Below are 23754 nucleotides of genomic sequence, written 5' to 3' on the forward strand. Positions count from 1 at the left end.
TGCAGACCTCTGTCATCTTCTGTTGGCTTGCTCTGGGTCACCTCCACTACCTGCAGTGACCCTTAGGCCCCCAGAAACCAGTGGGGTACCCACAGCCACCTTTGGGGAATGCGTTGGCTTTTTGCTGTAACTGCAGCACGTTTGTGGGATCAGACCTCTGGTTAAGAGAGGTGTGATTCTCACTTCCTGCTGGGCTCGACGACACTGCTGGGATTCAGGTCAGGCAGCCCCTGGTGCCTGAAGGGCTAGCAAGTGCTGCGAGATGCTTTCTGTCTCTTCGATCTCAGGAGACGGAGCGTAGGTCGGTGGCACTAATGTGCTTAGTGAGAACATAAAGCCTTGAATATTTGGCTTAAGCAGACTAACCCATTAGATTGGTTGAGCTGTATTGTCAAACACAACTGTGGTGATTTATAAATGTGTGTGTATGTGTGTGTATATATATATATACACACTTGCAAATACATTTGACTTATTTCTTGCTTTGTCTTTGAAGAAGCAAACATCATATGATGAATGCTTGAAGTACAGGAAGAACATGGTATGAGAATACAGATGAATCTCACTTTGGTCAGTATTCAGACTTGCCATGTGTTAAATGTAAAATATTTTTATAATGTAAATATGCTTAAATACATCAAGCCAATTTTAAGAGCAGTGTCTCTCCTACTGCTAACAGTGATGAGGCTTGAATGCCGCTGGAGGCTTAAATGCCAGTTGCCCTGAGAAATTGCACAGCAGGTTGGGTTTCTACAGCTGATTGTGGAATGAATTTGTTATAATACTTCTGTGTTTCAAGAAATTCTAGTCTGCACAGGTTCAGATATGAAAAATAACCCCCAGTTCACATCCTTGTGAATGCCTCCCCCTTGCCTTGAAGTTCAGACAGTTTTGGGATAATCAGGCAAGCTGCTGTTGATGAGTCACTTTCTTCATCTCCTCGCCTGATTTATGTATTGAGGCCAAAGCTGCTGTTACATTTAGACTTCGGATTTACCCCCACAGCATTCCTTTTTAATGCATCATTGTTTTATTTATACTCTAAGATTTGTACAGATGTGCTGGCACAAGTGCGAATGGTAGTGTTTCCCAAAATGCTTCGTTCAGGCCAATATTTAAAATAATTATGTCATCCCATAAATACCTACTCTAGTGTAAAATGTACAGTTATGCTGTACTGAAGTAGATTATGTAGACTACCCAATTTCTGGCATTTCCTAACCTTTTGTAATATTGATAATATTCCACTAATGTAATCTGAGCAGAGGAGTGATGGGTGGAATTAAATGCTGAGAAGCGTGTTTTGGTAGAAGACACAAATTAATGAACCCTTGAATAGAATTCTTTTAACAAAGTGCTTGTAAAGCCAGTTTTAAAAGTGTTTTTAACTCTCCCTGAATTGGAGCCTACTTTTTTCCTTGTTTTGTGTACTCAGAACCATAAAATTTTGGAAGTAAACTCTGTGATTGTCTATTTAGCTGCCTTAATTGCTCATGTAAATTTGAGATTTGGGACATGTAACAGTTCTGCTCATTCAAAGTGACAAGCAGATGTCTTAAGATTTGTGCTTGACAGTTTAGCCTAAGCAGGATTGCCTAAATCCTGTGCAGTTGTCTGTTGCTGTCCTGGTCATTAAACACCTGCTCTGATTTCTGCCCCTTCCAGACCCAAAGACCTCCTCTCCCAAGGCAAGCAAGTTCCCCTCTAGGGAACTGTATTTTTGCTTTAGAGTATGGGCTAGTTAGCTTTGTGGGAAACCTTGTTCATTCTGTTTTATGAAATTCAAACCATTTTGGACATGGTTGAGCACTCTTGGTGTGGTGCCAGCTCACTGGTGTGCTTGGAGTGAGCAATAATGATGGCAAGTCCATAGGGCCAGGTTTAATCTTGTACAACTGCGGTGACTTAAAAATTGCTGCAGTGGAATGTCCTGTGTTCTTTTTCTGTTTTGTTTTGGCTTCTTTTTCTTGTTGCCCTTCTCCAGGCCAGGCCTGTTGTCCTAAAGCAACTAAATTGTATTGCAGAGTTGCTACATGAGGCAGGTCAGGTCCATCCTGGGGAAGGAGGGTCTTTGCAGCAAGACACAGCAGTGCTTTCACAGAGCAAGTTTTTCTTGGCTTACTCAAGTAATAAATAATAACTTACAGATTGGGAGAGGAACTCATTGAGAGCAGCCCTATGGAGAAGGACTTGGGGGCTCTGGTGGATAAAAAAACTGGACATGAGCCAACAGTGTGAGATAGCATCCTGAGCTGTGTCTAGAGAAGTCAGGGGAGGTGATTCTCTCCTTCTACTCTGTTTTTGTGAGAGCCTACCAGCTCTGGGGTCCCCAGCATAAGAAAGATCTGGACTGGTTAGAGCAGGTCCAGAGGAAGCCACAAAGATGATCAGAGGACTGGAGCACCTCTCCTGCGAAGACAGGCCAAGAGAGCTGAGGTTGTTCAGCATCGAGAACAGAAGGCACCAGGGAGACCTCGTTGTGGCCTTCCAGCACTTAAATGGGGCTGATAAAAAAGAGGGAGAGTGACTTTTTACATGGGTGGATAATGATAGGACAAAGGAGAAGAGTTTTAAAATAAAAGAGGAGAGATGTAAATTAGGTGTTAGGAAGAAGTTCTTTACTCCAAGGTAGGTGAGGGATGGGTTGCCCAGAAAGGTTGTGGATGCCCTATCCCTGGAAATACTCAAGGCCAGGTTGAATGGGACCCTGAGCAACCTCATCTAGTGGGTATTATCCCTGCCCATGGAGTGGAAGTAGATGATTTTTGAGGTCCCTTCCAACCCATGTCATAGTATTGTAATTATTTCCTAGTGTTCTCATCAAGAGTTCTTCCTGTTCAGAGCTGTGCCTGCTGAAGGGACCTTGTCCTTTGCCAGGCCTGTGAAACATGACTACTGCAATGTTCTGCTCTAGAGAGTGCCCTTATGCCTTCAGCCCGGCCTTCTTTCCATCTGTCTTAAATCCTTAAAACCGTTGTTCCTGGAACAGGGCAATCTCACACCACGTCTTCCAGACAAAGTCAGTGCTTTACGAGTTTCAGTAGTTCTTTACTGCTGTGCTTGTTGGCTTCATATTCCTCTTGTGTTGCTGGTGCCTCTGCTAAATCTGGCTCTGATTCAAACTTTGCATTGCTGAAACCTGCTCAATGACTTGAGTTCATCCATCAAGTTTGAAAAACCAGGACTGTGCGTAACACCCCATTAGAAAAGTGATATTGAAGTGCGTGAAATGTCAGCAGGATGCTTTTGTTACAATTACACAGTGCAAGAGGTTGTGGAGAAACCTGTTGAGGGTAGAAGCCATCAGTAGCAGAGCAGGTGCATTTTTGTTTTTCCCTGTTTATACATTTGCAGCAAAACCTGTTCACACCTCACTGTTACTGACTACAGTGAAACCAGTTAGAGCCAAAGGCACTGAACTGCAGTGGGCAATGTGAGTTTGATAAAATGTACATTATGAAAAGAAGTCACAGGACTTCTCCAGGAGATACTGGGGGTTTTTTTTTGTTTTCCTTTCCTTTCTTGAATTAGGTGTACCATATCAGCACTAAGGGAATTATGTGGAGTTGGAAATATGTACGGTGATAAAACTGAAGTTATATTCCAAACTAAAACAGTGAAGCCTTGGAATGGCTTGGAATGGAATATGTGTATCAATTCCCAGTGTCTCAGACCCTGCAGGCTTCGTATGTTTATCTTGTCTACTTTGAGATGTCTTTAGCTGTTTTTCCAACATCCCTTGAACTTGGTGACAAGAGTTATATATGTGGTCTTTCTAGTTTATTTGTAATTTCTGAAGATGCTGGATATTAAAAAAGTTAATGTTTCTTAATTCATAAGTTTCTGGAGCAACAAATCAAGATATGTTTGCCTATAATATTAGTAAAGAACAAAAACACATGTAGGAAACAAAAATTTAAGCTGATGAGACAAAATTTTATGAAAAGACTTTTTAAAAGAATATTATTTGCCATTCAATAAAGCATGGAAGGCAACAGAGTCCTTTAGAAATGTCTCTCTCTTAAAATCAACATTTTGAAGAGAGGAAACTGTACAGGAGAAAACCGACCCAATAACCACTACCTCTAAATTTTTTATATTTTATTTTTAAGAGATCATGTTATTCTTCGTTTCTGAGCAGAAGAGAGCTCTTCTGAAAAATTACTGCTTCAGTATTTATGTTGGAGAAAAGTTACTGCTTTCCTAAGTGTCAGCAGTATAGAAAGGAGAAAGGTTGGTGGGAAAGATTTTATTTTTTTGGGGGCTGTTTTGTTGTTGTTTTGCCCAGGTCTGTGCAGTGAGTCGTCTTTAGCTAATAAATCCATTTGGCACTGCGTTATGTTACACGAGTTTAGCAGAATTCTGCAGCTTTTTCTTTATATTTCGGCGTGAATCTCTTTTTCTCCTGAAGTGAGTCATGATTTAATGAGAGAATAAGCACTGGGCAGTCTGCCTAAGTACTGCAAAGTAGATTTGCTCTGCTGGCACTCCGAGTTGCCTCTGAGTCTGCTGTTTGTGGAAGCTACTTCTCCATCAGGGCAGTGAGTGCTCGCCTGCCCGACCTCTGTGCGAGCCTCCACAGGGTGGTGTTGGGCTCTCTGGGAATCATGCTGCTGTAACTTATTTCTGCATCCTTCTAGGACTTTAGCTTATTGCCAGTGGGTGGAAAATCTTCATGAGACGCAAAAGATGGTTTCGCTTTTTGGTCCCTTCAGCGACTTGCTGAAGTGGATCTTTTGCCATCTGACCAAAGGAATCGTGAAGCGGGAAATGTACGGCCATGGCATTGGGCGCTTCTCGGAGGAGGAGATGTACACGCTGATGGAGAAGGACATGCGGACTCTGGCAGGCCTCCTGGGTAAGGTACAGTGAGTTGTGGTGCTCTGTTCACAGCCCCTCTCTCCACAGGGTGGAATTGACCTCCGGTGCTTCCTGACAGCTTGATCACACACAAATAATCTCATTTTGGCAGAAGCAAGAGGCTGTCATTCAGTGCCTTCCTTGCTCTGGCAGAGACACTGTTTCTTTTCCCGCTGTGTCTAGAGGCACTGAGCACTGAGTACGTGTATGTAGAGGAGCAAACCTGCTATTTTGGAAGAGCATTTGGCCGTATGAAATTAGGAAAATACAATGTTTAGTTCTGCAAATGAAACCTCTTATTAATACCTATTGTGGGGGGGTGGGGTGGAGTGTATGTGTCTCATTTTTTACTTCCTGGTTGTATTTCCTTTCCTGTTTTTTATTTGTGGCTGTTTGACAGATTGTTATGGGGTTGCCTTTTGAAAACCCTTTGCAGATGTTATTTTGATGAACTGCACTTTGTTGTGTGTGGTTAGTGTCAGCAGCTTTATTCAAAGCTCCTAGTAGGGGATGGTTCTGTGTTGTCAAAATAGGTGGGTTTAAACCTCTTGGTTGTCTTGGGTGAATCCCATACAGTTAGTCTTAAGGTTGACTTCACTTACCTAGAATTACATGAGCCTCATCTCTGTTGCTTGGCTCAGGCTGAAATCTACACTGGAGCTGTTTTGCACTGGGCTTCTTGCCTTCTGGTCCACTGAGAGCTAAGCATATTGTGCATCTGTGTAAAACTTGCATTTTGAGGAACTGATGTGGGGCAGATTGTCACTTCCCATGAGCTTATGTCTCCCTTGTGCAAGAAACCAAGAGAGATGGTACCTGTGTGGCTGCTTTGTTCCTGTAACAATTGCCTTAAAGAGGTGGCTGAGTGGAGGACAGGAAGATGCCTCCCTGCCCTGTGCTGCAGAGGGGGGACACACTGCACATGCTCTAAAGAGACAAGTGTGGAGTGCATCCAAATGGAACAAGCTGGGGAGACCCCAGAAGGAGGCAGAAGCTGAGTGCTTGCTGAGAAAGGGAAGGAAAAAACATGCTTCTGGACTTCAAAGCTGTTTTGGAAAGGAAGGTATTTGCAGTGGACCCAGATGGGGCTGTGTAGAGTTTTCTGTAATTTTGTTTTCTGAAACAAACCTGTTGAGTTTCTGGATTGGGAACAAGGTGGAAAAAAAGAGCTGAGGTGCATGGACACAATGGGCAAGGGGAAGATTTGTTGACAGCTCCTCTTTTGACAGCACTTTTTTCTGATAGATTTTGTTTGTTAACAGAAACAATTACCTATTCTAGTGCCTCTTCAGAGAATATCTGTTGTTTGAAGCTTAAAGAGGTCCCTTTTCTTTCAGAGGGAGGAAGGGAGGGAACAATTCATTTTAGAAGAGGAGGTCTGGTCGTACCTGCTGCAGAGCTGTGGCCAGCTCAAGGTACTCTCCTCTGTGGGACTACTGATGCTGTAGTGTTGAGACTGGCACTGCATGGCTCCATGCTCATCACAAGGAGGAGTGGGGTTGCGACAGGAGCTGGAGCAAGTTCAGTCTTGTGACTTAGTAGCTCAGCAAAGCCCCCTGTCTGTCAAGCTGAAAGGAGTGACAGTGGATATGTCTCTGCTAAAGTCATCCGTGTCTGCCAAGAGCAGACAGAACCTTCAAGAGAAACTAAAATGTGTGCCCGAATACCTGTAAAAGTCTCTAGATTTGCTTATTTCTGTGGAGTCTATACTGACACTCAGATTTGTAAAATTTCAAGTTCAAAGGGATCACATAATTATCTAGACAGATCTCTGTGGATTAGACTGCTTGACTGCTGTCTTGAGGCCTGTGCCTTTTCGCTGGCTTGAGAATGGCTTTCTAAAAGCAATCCAATTCTAATTATGAGATTTCAGCAGGTGGAGGTGCCACCACTTCTATTAGTAATTGCTGGCAGATGTTAGTCACTATCTAAATCTGTTCAAAATTGGGCTTGTTTCAAATGAGAATTTGTTCAATTCTAGCCTGCAGGCAGATGCTCTTCCTAGTTTTTTCTCCCTTCGTGGGTGGCTTGGGTCATCTCCCTGTGAAGGTAAATGCTACAATCAGCCTCTAGCTTTTGTGGGAAATGCACTGGAAATCCTCAAGCACTTCTTCACTATATCAAGTTTTTGATTGTATTGTACATATGTTACCTGCAGAGTTTTTCTTCTTACTTCCAGATTGTTGTTGAGAATGTGCTTGTGTACTTTAAAAGGCCTTGATGGGCATTTGCTGTATTCCTGTTACGTTATTACATTACCAGCTGTATATCGTACATTTTTTTTCATCTTCCTCTCTGAAATGGATGTCAGATTAGTCAGTGTGCAGTTACATGAATCATTATATTTTCCATTTTGATTATTGGTGAGTTTGTCTACTTTCCTGTAATTGCCTTGATTTTCATTAACATCAGTATGCTCATGTTTTCTCCAGCCATCTGTTTATGGTTGGGTCTACTCACCGTGGCCTCCAGGTAGTATCCTGGAATGGGGACAGGAGGTGGGATGAAGACTTCCTGCCTGACTAGAGGCTCCCCTGTTTCAAAGGGGGAAGGAGAAGGCAGTCAGTCAGCTTATTGCCTGCACAATCTTTGTGAGAGTCCCCTCCATATATATGTACCTAAGTGTTTTCCCAGAAGAGGACGTAGTTGGGATTTTGGCTGTTATCTTAAGAGCTTGAAAATGATGTCTATGGTGCAGAATAGCTGCACATACCAAACCGTAGCTGTCAGCCATTCAGGCATATCAGATTAATGCTCCCTTTTTTAACAGGGGCCATTCACATGGGAAACAAGAATAACTTTTAATTCTAAGAGCTGCTTCCAGAGAATGATAACGTTGCAGCTGCCAGTTCTTACGACATTCGTTTTGACTCTTCCAATCACATATTTGGTGCTTTTTTTTCTTTATTTTTATTTCTGAGAAAAATTTTTCTGTTTCCCTTATACCTATTTCCCTGACAGACTCCTCCAGATCTTATAAACATGGAAATTGGAGCTAATCCCACTGTGATGGATCAGCCTGTCCCACTGGTATCATCTTTCTCTCTGTCCTGCAGTCTTTAAACCACAAATGTAATTTCCTTGTATTGTAGCAGTTTTCTACTGCCTGGTAATAGTGTAAGAAAGTCTGGGGAATGAGCATAAGAATTAGCAATATATAAAAATATACATTTTGGTAATTGTTTAGAAGAGGCAAGTGAGTGAGCATAAATCTGTTCGTGCCCTCTCAGCTGTCTGCCTCTCAGACTATTTTGGTAGATGGGAACTTTGAGCAGGGAGTTGCAGGCCAGCACCTTCCTGAAGTGGATTTTGAAAAGCATTTGATGCTTTGTGAAGGGCAGGGGTGCTCAGAGCTGAAAATTTAGAGGTTGGACTAACGTGAATGTGAGCCTCTGAAGTGAGTTAAGTGCCCTGTAGCAGCCTGCGAGTGCTGTACATGCCTCCGTGGAAGGGTGCAGGTCTTCTGCTTGTGTCCCACAGACCTGTTTCTTGCCGGGGTTTCTTGACCCAGTATCGAAGTAGCTGCTTTTAAATCCTCTGGTGCATGCATTTGTAAACAGTGGTGCTGTGTACTCTCAAATTCCTGGGCAGTGCAAAGTTGATCCAAGTCCAGTGTGACCAGGTGATTTCATTTCTGTTGGATTATCCAGGAGATGCAGAGAGGTGTTTGAGATGACCAGTGCTATGGCAGCCTGGATATGACAGACACTGTGTAATCTTGCCTAAAAACAGACACAGATATACCTGATCTCTCAGGAAGTCTTCTGGACTAAAGTTGCACTGGAAGTTTTGAGAACAGGTTGGAAATGGTGGGCGAAAATGTGCACAGATGCCATATTTTGTGGTGCAGCGTGCCTTAAAACCAGATTTGGAGTTTTATGATCCCACAGGTTTGTTTTCTCCTCTTGCCCCTTGTTTCCATGCACCTGAAGGTGTGGGGTGTTTTGCCTGGGGAATCGGAGGGTGGGATGGTTTAGCCCTCACTCAGTGCCTACTTTAGTTGTAGGAAGATGAAAATTGCAGTATTTCTTCCCAGCACGACATCATTATGGATTGAATCTCAAGACCCAGTTGTATGGTGCTAAATTCCTGGTGCTGGCATATAACTGTGGTTTAGGGACCAATTTTTGAGCTATGTTTGAGACTGATGAGTGCTTAGGTGTCAGATAAATACTGAAAAGACACAACATTTACCCTGTACAGAGTTTTCAAACAATAGATTGATGGAACTGTGAAAGAGCTGGGGAGAGTTAACTCCATGTTCAAATGACATCTGACAGGCCAGAGAAGGTTATTGTTACTGGCTGTTCCTGAGCACTGTTTTGCTGCGCTCTTGTGCAGGGGGGTGGCAGCATTCCTTGTACTGTACATTGGAATTTGTTGCATTTTACACTGGACAGTTCCTCTGGACTTGCTCAATAAACCTAACACTGAATAACCTGCTGAATTACAGGCAGCTTGGAAGAATGTCACGGGGAGATGAGATAACGGGATTTTTGGAATTCAATTAGGTACCACATTTCACAGAGTTTATAGCGCTTTGGGCTGAAGCAGGAGCAGTGCAACCAGCTAACTTGACCTCTGCAATACTGCCTGTTTCACTGTGTGCTCTGTGCGTGGTCTTTGCTCCAGGTCTCCTGCCTGTGAGGGGAAAACAAGTCTACAGTGCATGTTTTGTTGCAGACAATGGCTTTGAAACATGTATTTTCTTCCCTGTCTTAGTTAATTATCCATCCATTTGTGCTGTGGTGGCCATTTAGGACCACCATGACACTGGGGTGCCCAGAGAGGTAAACAGAATTTCTGTGTGGAGCAGACATATCCTTCCACTGTGCCAGGCCAGTCCCAAAGGGCTGCTGTTTCACTTACTGCCTGCATGCCTGACACGCCTCAATTTGATTTCTACCTGTCAGGAGTCAGTGGGGATGAGGGCACCGCAGTGGTGGTGTGTGAGAGGACCTGTTCACTCCTGCCTGCGGCTTTGCCCTCTTCCTGGAGATGCAGGTCATTTCTGAGCAGGTCTGACTGGTGCATCCATTTCATCCTGAGCAAACAGGGAGAGAGGAAAGCTTTGGGTGTGACTTTTCTTTTTCCAGCTGATTGGATGAGTAAATTGAACCTGGATCTGCATGGATGAGAGGTAAAGGGTGACCAGCTTCTTTCAGCAAGTTCATGATTTTGAATAGTGGTTGAGCGGTTTTGGGTTTGCACCAAGGCGAAAATGGTGCTTTCAGGCATCTTGTAGCTGCAGATCAGATTTTAAATGCAGCTGAATGAGTACAGTGTGTGAGTGCTGCCAACTGTGAGGAGCAGAGGAGGTTCCTTGGCCAGTGGTGGCTCTGTAATTGGCCTGGTTATAGAAGTCATGAGCACAGGGGAAGCTGCAATAATGGATTTCACTTGCTGAACCCTAGAAGTGGCTTTGGTACCATACTCAGTCTTGAATCCCTGTCTTTGAACAAGTGAACCTTTTAATTTAAATAATTTCACTGAAACAAATATGCTAAAGGTGGGACTGTGATTTTTTTTTTTTTTTTTTTTTTTTTAATTTGGGGAAAAGTGACATCCAGTCAAGAAATATTTGCTGTTGTATTTACAGGTGACAAAAAGTACATTATGGGATCAACTGTTTCCACTGTTGATGCCACTGTCTTTGGACATCTGGCACAGGCAATGTGGACATTACCAGGGACTCGACCAGAGAGACTAATCAAAGGTAAGAAAGCTCTCTGATTAAAAGCTCTTGGTGGCATTTTCCATGTTTAAACTCGGAGTACCTTGGAACGACATTTTGAAGACTGCCAGTACTTCAGCAGATTGTTCTTGCCTTTCATGTAGCATTTGTATCCTTTAATGTTGTTTTCTCTTTAATGTTCTACACAGTAATTGTTTTTATTTCTGCACTTGATCTTTTCCCTGTCTAACGTGGCAAAGCCTTAAAGCCTCTAAGGAGTGAATGCTGGGTAGAGTATGAGAAAACAGAAGAGTAGCCATTAGCCAAATTCTGCTGAACTGAGTACTTTCCTTGATAGTAGAACTGCCAGTGCTGTTGTCCCACTGAAATTACAGCCTTTGCTGTTCTTGAAGATGCCGGACAAGGAAGAAATCCAGCTTGGCTTTGGAGTCGCTTTGCTTTTGCATGAGTTGGAAACCAACATACCCCTCCTCTCCACAGAGGGTTGTTTTTTTGTTTGATTTTTTTTGGTGGGGCGATATAGATGTTAAAGTACATCTTGCATCCCTTTTCATAGTAAAAGATAGCATGAAAAATGGGGAGAGCTAAGGAGGAAAAGGATGTAAAATAGTGTAAAAGGAATGAATCTGACCTGTAAACCTACTCTGTGCAAGAGAGCTCTGCTAAACCTGCGGTTAGGAGGCACAGACTTTGTCTTTTCCTCAGATAATGAGCACTTGAGAGGAGGATATAAATATTGGCTATGCAGTTCTTCCCTTTGATGTCTGGGGCATCATGGGTAAAATTCTGAAGGGCTCATTGCTTTCTGGAAGGATTACTATGCTTGTTGAATTAGTTCGTCTCTAATGAAAATAAATAGAAGATAATAGATTGAAATACCCAAGCAGTGTGGTTGATTCTCTGTACCCATCCACCTACTCATGCTGTTATGAGTACAGGTTTTACATGCACTTCCCCTTTAATACACTGTTATTTCTTTCTTATTTGAGTTCTTTTATGCTTTATTTTGTAAGCATACATGTATTTATAAACATGAGGCATAAGATACTATGGCTGGGAGCAGTAGGAGTGAGCCTGTGGCCATATTAAATGTGAATTTATGCTGCAGCCAACGCTGCCATCTGGTGGTGGACCCCCCCAAATTCACTGTATTTAATAAGCGTACTATGCCATCTCTAAGATCAAATTCTGTCTTTAGGAACCAGGTGTCTGCAATTAAGAAAAAAGTTCTACTTCAAAACCCATACAATATTAGTGTCTTGTCTTGATTTCTTTTTGTAGAGGTTGAATTTGGGATACTTACTTTGCTATTTGTATGAACATGCATTTGCAATTATTCCTGTGTAACCCTTCTTGTTCTGTGTAATACATGTTTTAAGTTACATTAAAGTTAAAAACAGAGCTTCTGAGAGGATTGATGGCATCTTGGAATTTTGAAGCTTCTTTGGGAAGACCCCGTACAGTTTGTTTCCAAACACAGATACTGTGTTTTTGCATCATCAGGTGAGTTAGAGCATTATTGGCTGGATATATTTACTGAAGTCTGTTGTGTTGTGTTGCAGGTGAACTAATTAACCTTGCTATGTATTGTGAAAGAATAAGGAGGAAATTTTGGCCAGAATGGCACCATGATGATGACAACACTCTGTATGAATCTGAGGAAAGCAGCGAAGCAAGCAAGACTTACTCCCCTTTGCAGGACTTCAGTTTTTATTCAAGGACAGAAACATTTGATGAGGAAGGGAACAGTATTTCCCAAACCCCTGACACAGATTACACTGGACACTCCCTCTTTGATTCAGATGTGGACATGGATGAGTACAGAGATCAAGAACAATGCAAGTGATATGTACAAGTGTCTCCCATTGTGCAGATAAGCTGTTTCTTGGGATCAGTCTGATTTGTTTTCTTCTTCAGGTCAGGGAGAGGTTTATACCACTTTGGAAGAGACCATTGTGCTTGATTCAGCTGTCACATACTGCTTGGACTATTTCAGCCGTATTTCATTTTGTGTAATTGTTCAGGTGGATCAAGGTAAACACATTTAAAACACACATGGGCAAACTGGAGGTCTAGAGGGTAGCAGGACCTTTTAATCTGTTTTTGTTGATGTTCAAAACCAGATCCCCCATTCAAGTGGGACGGACTTCTGGGAAGTGGAAAATTTGTCACAACTGGTTTGTGTTGATATCTTTACAGCAGCGGGTTGAGGACAAAAATGGAAGAGGTATGACTGGCACAGCTTTCTTCCATGGAAGAGAGTGATTGATGCTGTAATGAAAAGGCCCTGGTGGTGTTGGTTGACTGCCATTTCAATATAAGCCAGTGGTGTGCCGGGGTGCATCAGATTCACGCAGCACCCTGGCCTGTATCAGCAATAGTGTGACCAGCAGGACCAGGACAGTGACTGTCCCCCTGTCTCAGCACTGGTGAGGCTGCACCCCCAATCCTGTGTTCTGTTCTGGGCCCTTCACTACAAGAAAGTCATTGAGGTGCTGGAGCATGTCCAGAGGACAGTGAAGCTGGTGAAAGGAACTGGAACACAAGTCATGTGAGAAACAGCTGAGGGAGCTAGGGGTGTTTAGCCTGGAGAAAAGAAGTCTCAGGGAAGACCTTGTTGCTCTCTACAACTGCCTGAGAGGAGGTCGTAGGGAGGTGGGGGTTGGTCTCTTCTCCCAAGTAACAAGCTCTAGGATAAGAGAAATGGCCTCAAGGTGTACCAGGGGAGGTTTGGATTGGATATTGAGAAAAACTTCACTGAAAGGGTTATCAAGCATTGGAACAGGCTGCCCAGTCACCATCCCTGGAGGTATTTAAAAGCCACGTAGATGTGGCACTTCGGGGACATTGTTTGGTGGTGGACTTGGTAGTGCTGGGTTAACACTTGGACTTGATGATCTCAAAGGTCTTTTCCAACCTGGAAGATTCTGTAATTTGGCAAAGTTTCAGGGGAATTTTGTTTGATAGCTACCGGTACTTTGGGTGCATATATTACAGCGTCTGCAGGAAAGAACTGCTCCCAGTTCTTTTGGAGACGGTCAGGGAAGGATGGAGGAAAATATATTCCTGCAGAAAGGAGCTGGCTAGTGTTTCTTATTCTTTGCAGAAGGTTGAAATCACCACTCTAGAATATTTTTATTTAGGAGGGAGATGTCAGTGTTAACTCCTCTGGAATGTGTGTTGGTCAAATTTCTTCCATGTTTTTGAATTACTATTATGTTTCTACTCCCTGCCCATGACTACTGTCTGCTATTTCTAGGCAAGGCCAAAGAGCTGGGATTTGTTGCTAAAAGCCTGGTGTGTCTCAGCAGTGGGTGCTTTGTGCTCTTCACCAACAGACATAGCACACTCATGAAGTTTGCAAAGCAGTTTGAGGTATTAGTAGGCATGGGATGCTGTGTAATTGCAAGATGTTGGCCCAGATAATGGAATGCTTTATAGCTGCCTGGGAAGGTGCTTCAGTGGGTGCTGGGCACTGTGCTAGCTTACAGTGCACAGTCCCTTAAGCCAGTGCAGGGAAGGTGAGATGGTACAGTTCCTTCAGCACCGCCATGTGTGCGGGGAATTCAGATACTGAAAGCGTGACCAGAACTGGATCTAAGTTGCCTTTGCTAGCACCTCTGTGGATCTGGATCTCAAAACAATTGCAACATGCTTCATGTTCTTGTCTCCCTAAATGCAGATGAGAATAAATCCATTGGATTTACTCACAGCTCCAAAGTTGAGCATGTACTTCAGTGTTGCTTGGCCATGATTAGTTGATTTTAGTAGAAAGAAGAGAGCATATCAAACGTACTGAGCTGTTGTGTTTTTAAATATGCATATAAAATTGGGTATTCGACTGCAGACTTTGTTGGTGGCCTATTTTGATTATGACTTTCTCAGTGATTTACAGTTAGAGGAATCAGGATCCCTCAGCAAAATTTTTATAATGTGCTGGTTTGCCAAATGTTCTAGGAGTGGACAGGGCAGACAACTGCTTTAGGATGATAATTGTTGGTAGTTGTAGTGAGTCTGGAGCTTGAAATAACTCCAGCATTCAAAGAATAGCTTGCTCCCTTGGGTTCTGGAGTGCTTCCTCTGGGGAAACATGGAGTTAACCGTGGCTTTGAAGGCAGGGACATCTTTGTATGCAGTGAGGCCCCAGTTCTGTTCATGCATGGGAGCCACTGCAGTGAGAGCTGACAAGTTTGTTGTGAATTTACCCCTGTTTCCAGAATCCCTAGGCATGTCCTTGGAGCCATGTTCCGGTCAATGTTGTGGGCAAGTATCATTTGCAAAGTGAACCAAAACTGAGAAGGAGGAAGATATCCAGTTACTTGAGACCCTTCTCAGGAAACTTAGCACAAGGGTAGGGCACCTACCTAAGAAGATAAGTCTTGGGCTTGAAATTGCAGAGGTGATGGCCTGAAATGCCTGTGTAACTCCATGGCCAAGTCAGGAGAGATTTTATCTGCAAAAATGTAGGTATTGATATTCTGAATGAAAGGATAAAAAGCTCCTATTCAAAAGCATTAGCGTGTTGGAAATTCTGATGGAGGTGTTCTCACTCATTTACTGATGCATGTTTGAAGGGTGTGCATTCTCCATTCGTTCCGCATTGCGAAGTGTGCTTGCAGCAGATGAGTCCTAGTCATTAAAAGCCCAGCCTGAGTTCAGCAGACTGTATCACCTTTGTAGCTGGGGTGGGCTGACAGATTTGTCCACGGCAGTGGCCCTTGAAGCACGGGTTAAGCAGAAGTCAGCGATATCGCTGTGCCCTGCCATGTGTGTGGCCGATCAGGATTTTGTGTGGCTGCAGGCAGTGGTGGGTGCAGAGCCAGGTGACACCAGCGCGGTGCACAGCCGGTGCCACCATGGCATCGCTGTCTGCCAGCGCTTGGAGCTGCTGCCGTGGCAGGTAGAGCTGATGCCAAGGCACAGGGACCTGTGCCAAGGATGGAGGTGTTTTGCAGGGCTGTGATTATGTTCTTTGCTTTTGTGTCAAATAACTGGTGTGTCTCAGCAGACGCTGAACCTCATCCTGACCAGCCAGGTGATGGACATGCCTTTGGAGGAGGTGAAGAAGGGAGAATCAGGAGGGTTGCAGAAGGGGAAGCATCTTTTTGCTGTCAGCTGAGTTTTTCAGGGTTCATCGCTGAGGTGAATGTATTTTGCAGCTTATCACGTGCCCTTCCCTTTCTGAGGGGCTACTCAGCTTACTTCAGAGGAGAGGTTAGTTGGGAGAAGTTAGCCAGCTTTGTCCTCATGACAGCTACTCTCAGTAAAGTTTGCAGTTTTGATTTTGGCCGTGTTTCAAATTAGAGGTGAAATTAGGAAATGGCATCTCTAAGAATTTATAGGTGTAGTATTTTGTCCAGGCAGGGTAGGAAACCCTTGGGTTTATTTGTCCCTTCCAGAAAGAAATACTGACTGTTAGACCTCTTTAAAAGGATTTAATCCATGCATTTTCTTCTGAAAGCTGTCTTGGTAAATGGTTGTGGGGAAACAAAAAAAAGTTTAAAAAAATAAATGAAAAAGTGTTCATTCATTTTTATTTGCATGGGAAAAAAAAAAAGATGTGTTTTCTTAAAAAGGGAACAATTGTTTCTGACTTTCCAAAATTTTGCTAAAAGAGCAATGTTTTCTTAGTCCTGCAGTGTCTTTTTTTTCCCCCATTCCGTCTTATCTATTTTTAATGTTAGTGCTGAGGGGCTGTACAGAACTAAAAATAGTCGGAGAGCATCTTTATTTCCTTTTGGCTTTTTTCCCTTTTTTTTTCTCCCTCACGGATCAAAATTGCAGGCGAGTCCATTGTAGGGGTGCTGGAGGTCCAGACTGTACTGCTGGCGGGGTTGAGGGTCAGCAGGTGTCTCTGCAGCCATGAAACCTGGGACAGCTGTGAGTTGCCAGCTGCATGGCAGGTGAGCTGGGATAGCGACTTCTGTCTGGAGCTGGAGGCTGATGGATGCCACGATGTCGTGTCTGAGGTGACACAGACCACATAAGGTTTTTCCCTGGCTGGGGGTCCCTCTGCCACAGCCAGAAACTCACTGTGGAGTTAGGAAGGGTTCAGGGGCCCTTGACAAGAGTCAGATGTCAGTGAGGTGTCTGAGACCATCACAGGTACCAGCACCAAACCTGGTTCCAGCCACAGCCCCAGCCTGGTTTGGGGTAGATGGTGGTGCAAGGTACTGGCAGGAGGGAAGCTGTCTTGGGGCTCCTCTGCACTGTCCAGCCCCTCTCAAAATAGGGCAGGGGAGCCCTTGGATGGTCATTGGAGGAGGCAGTGGAGAAGGGAGTTACCAAGTGGTGGGTCTCTGCAGGAGACTCAGGCTGCACCTGTGGCCTGGCTCATGCCACAGTTCCAGTGGATGGGTGGGACCCCTGCTCTGCTTATGAGGTGGAGCATGAGCCCATATCCTGGTTAGGAGACAGTGCTGTTCCTCCTGGTTACTTTACCCTTAATACTGCCAAAGGCTGAGTACTGCCTTTGTGATCCCATAGTGCTGCTTTAAAGATTGAGTAATTGGCTTGCCCCTCATTTGGCGCATGGAAGTTTAAAGCAAGCCCTGCATTTCCAGTGGAGTTAGATTTGAAGCAGTCTGTTGGGGTTTTTTTCATGTGAATTGCAGTGTTTGACTGTGTGACACACTGTCATGTCAGAAGGGATTTGTTTACCCCTGTTGGTCTCATTGGCTCTGTCAGCAGGGCTCACTTTTACCGAGTGGGGGAAACAGGCGCTGGGATGTATAGGTCCTACAGAAATCCTGCAAATGTGGTGTTTGATTTAAAAACCAAACTGAACCTGATGTTTCAGATCTGGAGGACTGTTTCTATCCAATTATAGCACTGCAAGTAACACATTTTGATCTTTAAAACCTTGGCAGTGTCCCTCCAGATCTATATTCTCTTTGAAAAAATACTGCCTGAAATATTTCTGCAGCAACAGTTCAGGCACAAATTTGCTTTTGTCAGTGATGTCTGCTCAAGTAATCATGACAGTTTCATACTGTTTTCCTTGAAAGGCCTGTATCTGTCAGATGCTAAGCCTTACAAAATATTGCCTGCTGGAAAAGCGTGTTATGTGCAGATTTATGCAGGGCAGCTCACCAAGTGAAATTTCTGTGGCAGGGGATGAATTCAAGTGGGTCTTGTCCTTAGATGTTTGAATAAGAATTTGAATCTGTTTTCTGACAAGTAGCTGTTTGGCCTAACCCTCCTTCTGTCCCCAGATACTGCAAAATTATGATTTAGGCATGTGATACTAATAAAGCAAATTATGCTCTCTAAATGCAGCATTAAGTTGGACGGTCCAGTATCTGGGACACAGGAATGGGTACCCATAGGTATGAGTCATGCCCGTACATCTCAGCAGCTGTGATCCAGAGGAGCACACAGGTCATACTGTTTAATCCCATGGGACCAGAGGTGACTCTGAATGACTGCAGTGGCTTTCAGCAGTTGATCAGAGCTATGGGGTATGCATGAATGCTGTGCCTTGGGTATTCCTTAGTGCTGGGTAGACTGTGCAGGGGCTCATTTCGGTAGCTGTGGCTCTGATGAGGTGTCGGCCTGCTGTCATCCCGTGCCCGTGCTCGTGCTGCAGAGACAAGGGTTTTTGGGAATGAGCATTGGCAGTGAGCACAGCTTTGAGCAGGTGAACATGGGCTGTCGTGTTGAGCTGGTGTCCTGTGGAGGGAAGGTGTTCCCTGCACCGTGTGTGTGGATTTAATTGTCGGGCCAGTGACCCCAGTCTTCACAGCTTTGCCTTGGTGGAGAGAAGGATTTGCAACATGAATCGGCTCTGCCTCAGTGATTTGGGGCAATCCTCTCTTTGATGGCCATTGGGGAGGGCTCCTTCTGCCTTCATTCCCTATGGAGGCACCCCAGTGTGAAATACTTCTCAGCAAAGGTTTCTGCAGCTCTCTGAGCAATTTGGAAAGTTAAATGGTATTAGTCTGTGTACAGCACAGGAATGCCAGTCACTGAAAACATTGTGTGTCACTACAGTGATAAACTCTTAGTACTGCATCCTGGTTGCACCACTCCCAGGTTTTTCAAGGCCAAAGAGATCATGATGGGCTTTTGGTCAGACATCAGCATAAAAAGGATTGTGGGATTTCGTGTAATGATTTACACATTCAGCTCAACAAGCTAAAGCTGAAACATATGCTTCCAAAAGGCATTCAACTTCTGCAAAATAAATAAAATCCTGCCCCACTTTGAAGTTGTTGACAAAAGTGCATTTACTTCAGTAGTGCCGGAGTTTCCAGCTGAGCTTCCAAGTGACCCCAAATTTACCACTTTTCTCATTTCTGTCTAATTATACTTAAGTAAAAATTCACTTTATTTGGGACAGTAAGGCAAACAAGATGTGACTGTTGTTCTTTTTTAAACTCCCTAAACAAAAAGTGCTTTTTTTTGGCTGCACTGGTCATGTTGCTATTTTCACTGGGCACTATGATTGTGTGTGTTCTTCCCTCACTTCTTGATTCATTCTTCTGACTTATCTTTCCTCAAATGTACAGGTCTTTATTTTTCAGGATACTTGAAGAATGCAAGTCCCAAAGACAGGGGTGTGCAATCCAGCAAGAATAAAGTATATGTAGATGTGTATGGACGAGGGATATACCCAGCTAGCTGCAGTGTGCAAGGTTTAACTAACAAAATGAAGCAACACATTTCTAAATGGGGACTCTGATGCTGTAGCTGCATTATCTTGTTTGCCTATGAACTACACAAGACATATGTTATTTTAGCACTGTTATTACTAGTTTATAAAGCCATATTTAAAATTGTACACTTAATTGTAACATAACTTTAAATTGTGCACTGTGTTGATCCATGTACATATATATGAAGATCTGTATATTTTGTCTTTATGCTGTATGTCATTGGTGTGTAAATTATAACTAATGGATCTAAAATACCTTTCTGGTTCATGTCCTTATTTCTGTAGAGCTGTGAACAGCTGAGAGTTTCTCTCTTGAGAGTGGGGATTGCATGAAACTTTAATGGCCAGTCAGTTAAGCCCTGATCTCCCCAGGCAAACACTTTAGCTGCCAGCATTGTTTGAATGGAGTCATTCTGTCACTGATCCCCTCTCCCCTTGACACTCAGGAAGGATTTCAGGGTGTAGCACAAGAGGAAGGACTGACATAAACTTGGGTGTGAGGAGGGGGGTTCGTGCTCTCCTCGCTCTGTTTCGTGGCTACTGCTACCAGTGCGAAAATAAGTAATCTTGAGAAGGCAACTTTGTCAGGAGTGCAGAAGCTTTAAGGTCTTTGCTCAGAGCACTGTGGTGGCTAGTTTCACTGTTCTTTTTCAAATTTTCAGCAAGCATAAGTCTTCAGCCAGGCTTAGCATGCTGCCTCAAATGGAGCAGAGGGGCTGTGTGACGGGAGACATGACCTGGCTGGAATAAATACTGGGCAACAGCAGGCAGATAATAAAAGTGCAAGACTATGCACAGGTGCTTTCAGACCTCACATAGGCCTGACATCAAGTCCAACTTCCTAAGTGATTGTGTCAGTGTTGCATTAAAAAACCAAAAATAAACCCAAAACCACCCAACCTACCAAAAACAACACAAACTGCCCCCCTTCCCCCAAAAAAACCAAAGACAAGTCAAGCCCAAGCCTGTAGAACCATTCTGAGCAGATTTTTAGCTCCTTTCACTGCCTTACAGTTTTATGGCTGGTGAGGTTGTTTATAGACTTTCTCTCTCCATGAAGGCTAGAAATTTCAGTCTGTTTAATAAACATGGAGGTCAGAAACTATGTGCCTATGTTTAAATACAGGACTTGAAAAATTAAGTATTGCAAACTTGGAAGAGCTGGCAGCCAAAGCAGAGAGCTCTGTCAAGGTCAGGTCTCTCTCTGTTCTAGTGAACTTGGTGAAATACTGACAAACTCTGTTTATCCCCTACTCCCAAAAACTTTGAATTGGAGCATGTGAGAAATATTCCGAATGCTACACAGTAGTTCTGGGCCATATGGGCACACACAGCTGCTTACTGTAGCTTTGCCAGTGGGAATTTGATCAATCATAGTAACTGGTGGTAAATCTGATCCTGACTCTATTAGAGAGTGCTGCCAAAAAGGTGAGGGTGCGTGCCTGTGTTTTCTGTGTGAGGAGATTGGAGGCAGCATATGGTCCAAGAGTGCCTCAGGACAGCACCCCTTGGAGAACTGCACAAATAAAGTTCCCTGAAAAGCCATTTATCTATTGGCCAGATCCTGCGTGGCTATGTCCCTGCTCATTGCAGTGGGATTGGACTAGGTGACCTGTAAAGGTCCATTCAAACCCCAAATTCTAATATTTCTCATTTTCCAGTTAAATTGTTCACAGCAGCTTTCTCCCATGCTGATGTTTGTTGTGAGATGGCCTCAAGGGTGCAAGGTGGGTGCCCAGTATGTCCTGGAAGACCTGAGGCATCTGTGTAGAGCTGGCTGGCAGGATCCAGGTGAGACCTGAGACCAGGAGCAGCAGCTGGAGGCCAGACAGGCTATCTATGGCACTGAAATGATGGCTAAACAGCTGCAAACAAATCCTACCTAAAGGGAACAACTAAAGGGAAAATGAAAGAAAGTGATGGTGTTGTTGCAACTAATATTATTCAATGTTTATTTTATGGTGGGGCCCAAATAATCTGGCCAGCATGAATCCTTGCATGCAATGTTCTTCAATGGCTCAGATTACCTACTGTGAAGTTTGCAGTCTGAGCGAAAAAGGTGCAGCAAGACAGAGAAGAGAAAGATAATGTCTTGTTTCAGTGTTGGCTGTGCAGTTAGCTGTGTACGTTAGATTTTATATTAAGACTTTTCTAGGCTTCTCTAGGTGCCTGTGCTCTTGTAATCCATGAAGATTTGCTCCAAATGCAACGTCTGGGCTCCTCAGCAGAGCAGAAGTCTTTGCTGTTGGGTGAGCTGAACTGCTCCCACTGCACTGACTGCATGTCCCAGATATCCATGGGGGACAGTGGAAGATGGACATGGTTCAGGAGTGTACCCTATGGTCAGACATCAAATAACACCTCATAATCCCAGGCTGAATCCCACCCAAAACCCGTCTTTACCTGAAAGCCCAGTTCCCACATCTACTTTGATACTTCTTCTGGGCCATGGTATACAATTTCAGACAGGGGAAGTTGTTCAAGGGAACTTCAGACTCTAACACTGAGCACTCCATGGTTAGGAAATACCAGAGTTCCATTGCACGTGTAGTTTTAATGCCACCTCTTTTTGTGTAAGTATGGAGTGCAGATTTCAGTTCCTTCTTTCTCTTACTAGTTTTTTTTCCTTAAGACCTCTGCCTCATCTGGTGCAGGGGGTAGAGACTGATGAATTAATGATGAGCTGGTGGGGATTTCTTTTGAAGTGTGAACCCCAAGCTTTAGTTACTGCACAGGATTCAAGTCCTACAGTGGAAGCAGAATGATTAATTTCCTCATGAGCTTCTCTGTGGCAGTCATTACCATAGTTTCTGGGTGCTTCAAAAAATACTAACAAGTTGATAAATGCAGTAATAGACTAGAAAGATAGAGTTGTCAAGAGCCTTAAAACTAAGTGCAAGAAATTGGAATTTGATATAGGAAGAGCTAGTGGGTGGACTCAAAGAAAGAAGGAAAGACATAAGTATTAGGCATCAAAGAGTTTCTTAGCAGATGCAGTTTATGTGGGTTAGAAGGTCTTAAAGAAGTGCTGATTAGGATGGAAATTGAGGGTCTAAAATAAAGCCCTGTTTATCAAAGCAGGGAGGAAATTAAAGGAGAAATGTGATACAGAAATGGTAACATTTGGAGAGAGGATGCATGGGGCTGTCACAAGGCAGAAGCAATTTTTCTGTCCTTCATAGTAGAATGTGCAGTGGCTGAGGGTGTGCTAACCTACGGACAGTAGTGAAAGGAGCTGAGTTTTCTCTGCCCAGGCATGAAGGCTTTGAGGTTAGGCCGTGCTTCACCATCGTTTTGAAGGCAGTGTTTCTTTGGGAGCCACCTGAAGCACAGTTATTATCTAGTAAGCAGCTTTGATTTATCAACTACATCTACGCAGAGGGAAATTGCCGTAATTTCACATGCAGTGATTCACTGTGACAAAGGAAACCATAATTACCCGGGGTGCAAACTTCACTGCATGCTAATGCGGCTCTTGTTGCCGCGGCTTCTCGGCACTGTGAGTGCAGCACTGCAGAAATAGCCCGTGGAGCAGGGAAAGGTGATTGCTCCCAGGAGCAACTGAAGTATTTGGAGGTAGAACAGCCCTCTCACTGTTGCTTGGGAGACCCAGGGCTGAACGTAGGAAAGGCTGCCCCTACCCCAGCCTTTCTCTGTGCCCAGCCCTATTTTTGGTCCCGGCGCTGAAGATCATCAGTGATTCACTGTCACACAATGATTCAGAAGGGGAAAATGCGAAGGTTTGCTGGTGAAGAAAGCATCACTGTGAAAGCAGGTGGCTCCCAAATGTGTGCATGTTTTGATAAAGCAGGGGGTGAAGTTTGTGCCTGCTCTCTCCTGAGTTGTTGAGCAAGTTGTGAACAGCCCATGCTTTTTACAGCTCCAGAGAATTTTCCTGTAATATTTCAACTGTAAAGTACTGTTACACATTTTAAAGGTGGGACTGTAGCTACTCTGCTTGTCCCACTTAGTGATATCTGAATAGTAAATATTCTCCCAGCTATTTTCTGAAAGCCAGTGCCGGCCCTGCTATTCCCATAAAATAATTCAAATATTACACTCGCTTTATTCTACATGTCTTAACAAACATGAGTTGGAATTTCATTGTAGCTCATAACCAGCTACCAAAATCCTGCAGAAGAACAAAGAATTGTAGAAGTGTGAGGATGATATGAAGGATTTCTAGCTGCTGTAACTATTGTTAGTTATTTGATTTCTGCTGAGGCCAAAAGAGGAGAACCGAAGAGGAGAAAAAAGCAACTCCATCTGATACACCGTTTATATAGCTATGGATATGTTTGGAACCCACTTGGAGCATCAGAGTGAATAGCAGCCTTTTTAAAGCCTGCTCACTGAAGTGGTTCACAAAATCAAATCCTTCAGAAAAGTTGTTAAAGAAGTCTTCATTTTTTAAATTGAAAGCCATGAAAATATTAGTACTTCTACAATAAGCCAAAAAAATATGACAAACAAGAACGAATGGTATGATTGTAAAACTAAACTCTCTGTGGTTTTGGAGCTGGCTAACAAGATGCATAAATAT

The 23754-nt window shown here is 43.7% G+C and overlaps 1 protein-coding gene across 1 annotated transcript in view; it reads left to right on the forward strand.

The window, feature by feature from the left end:
- The window catches only part of FAXC (failed axon connections homolog, metaxin like GST domain containing), a 28421-nt gene extending 8954 nt beyond the window's left edge, over positions 1-19467 (forward strand). Inside the window, exons 4-6 of the mRNA XM_039568764.1 lie at positions 4641-4858; positions 10460-10576; positions 12118-19467. Coding sequence (XP_039424698.1) covers positions 4641-4858; positions 10460-10576; positions 12118-12401 — 619 coding nt within the window. The 3' untranslated portion in view covers positions 12402-19467. The remainder of the gene's footprint in view (positions 1-4640; positions 4859-10459; positions 10577-12117) is intronic.
- The last annotated feature ends 4287 nt before the right edge of the window (positions 19468-23754 follow it).

The sequence above is a fragment of the Corvus cornix genome, chromosome 3 (genome assembly GCF_000738735.6).
Source record: "Corvus cornix cornix isolate S_Up_H32 chromosome 3, ASM73873v5, whole genome shotgun sequence".
NCBI classification, from domain to species: Eukaryota; Metazoa; Chordata; class Aves; order Passeriformes; family Corvidae; genus Corvus; species Corvus cornix.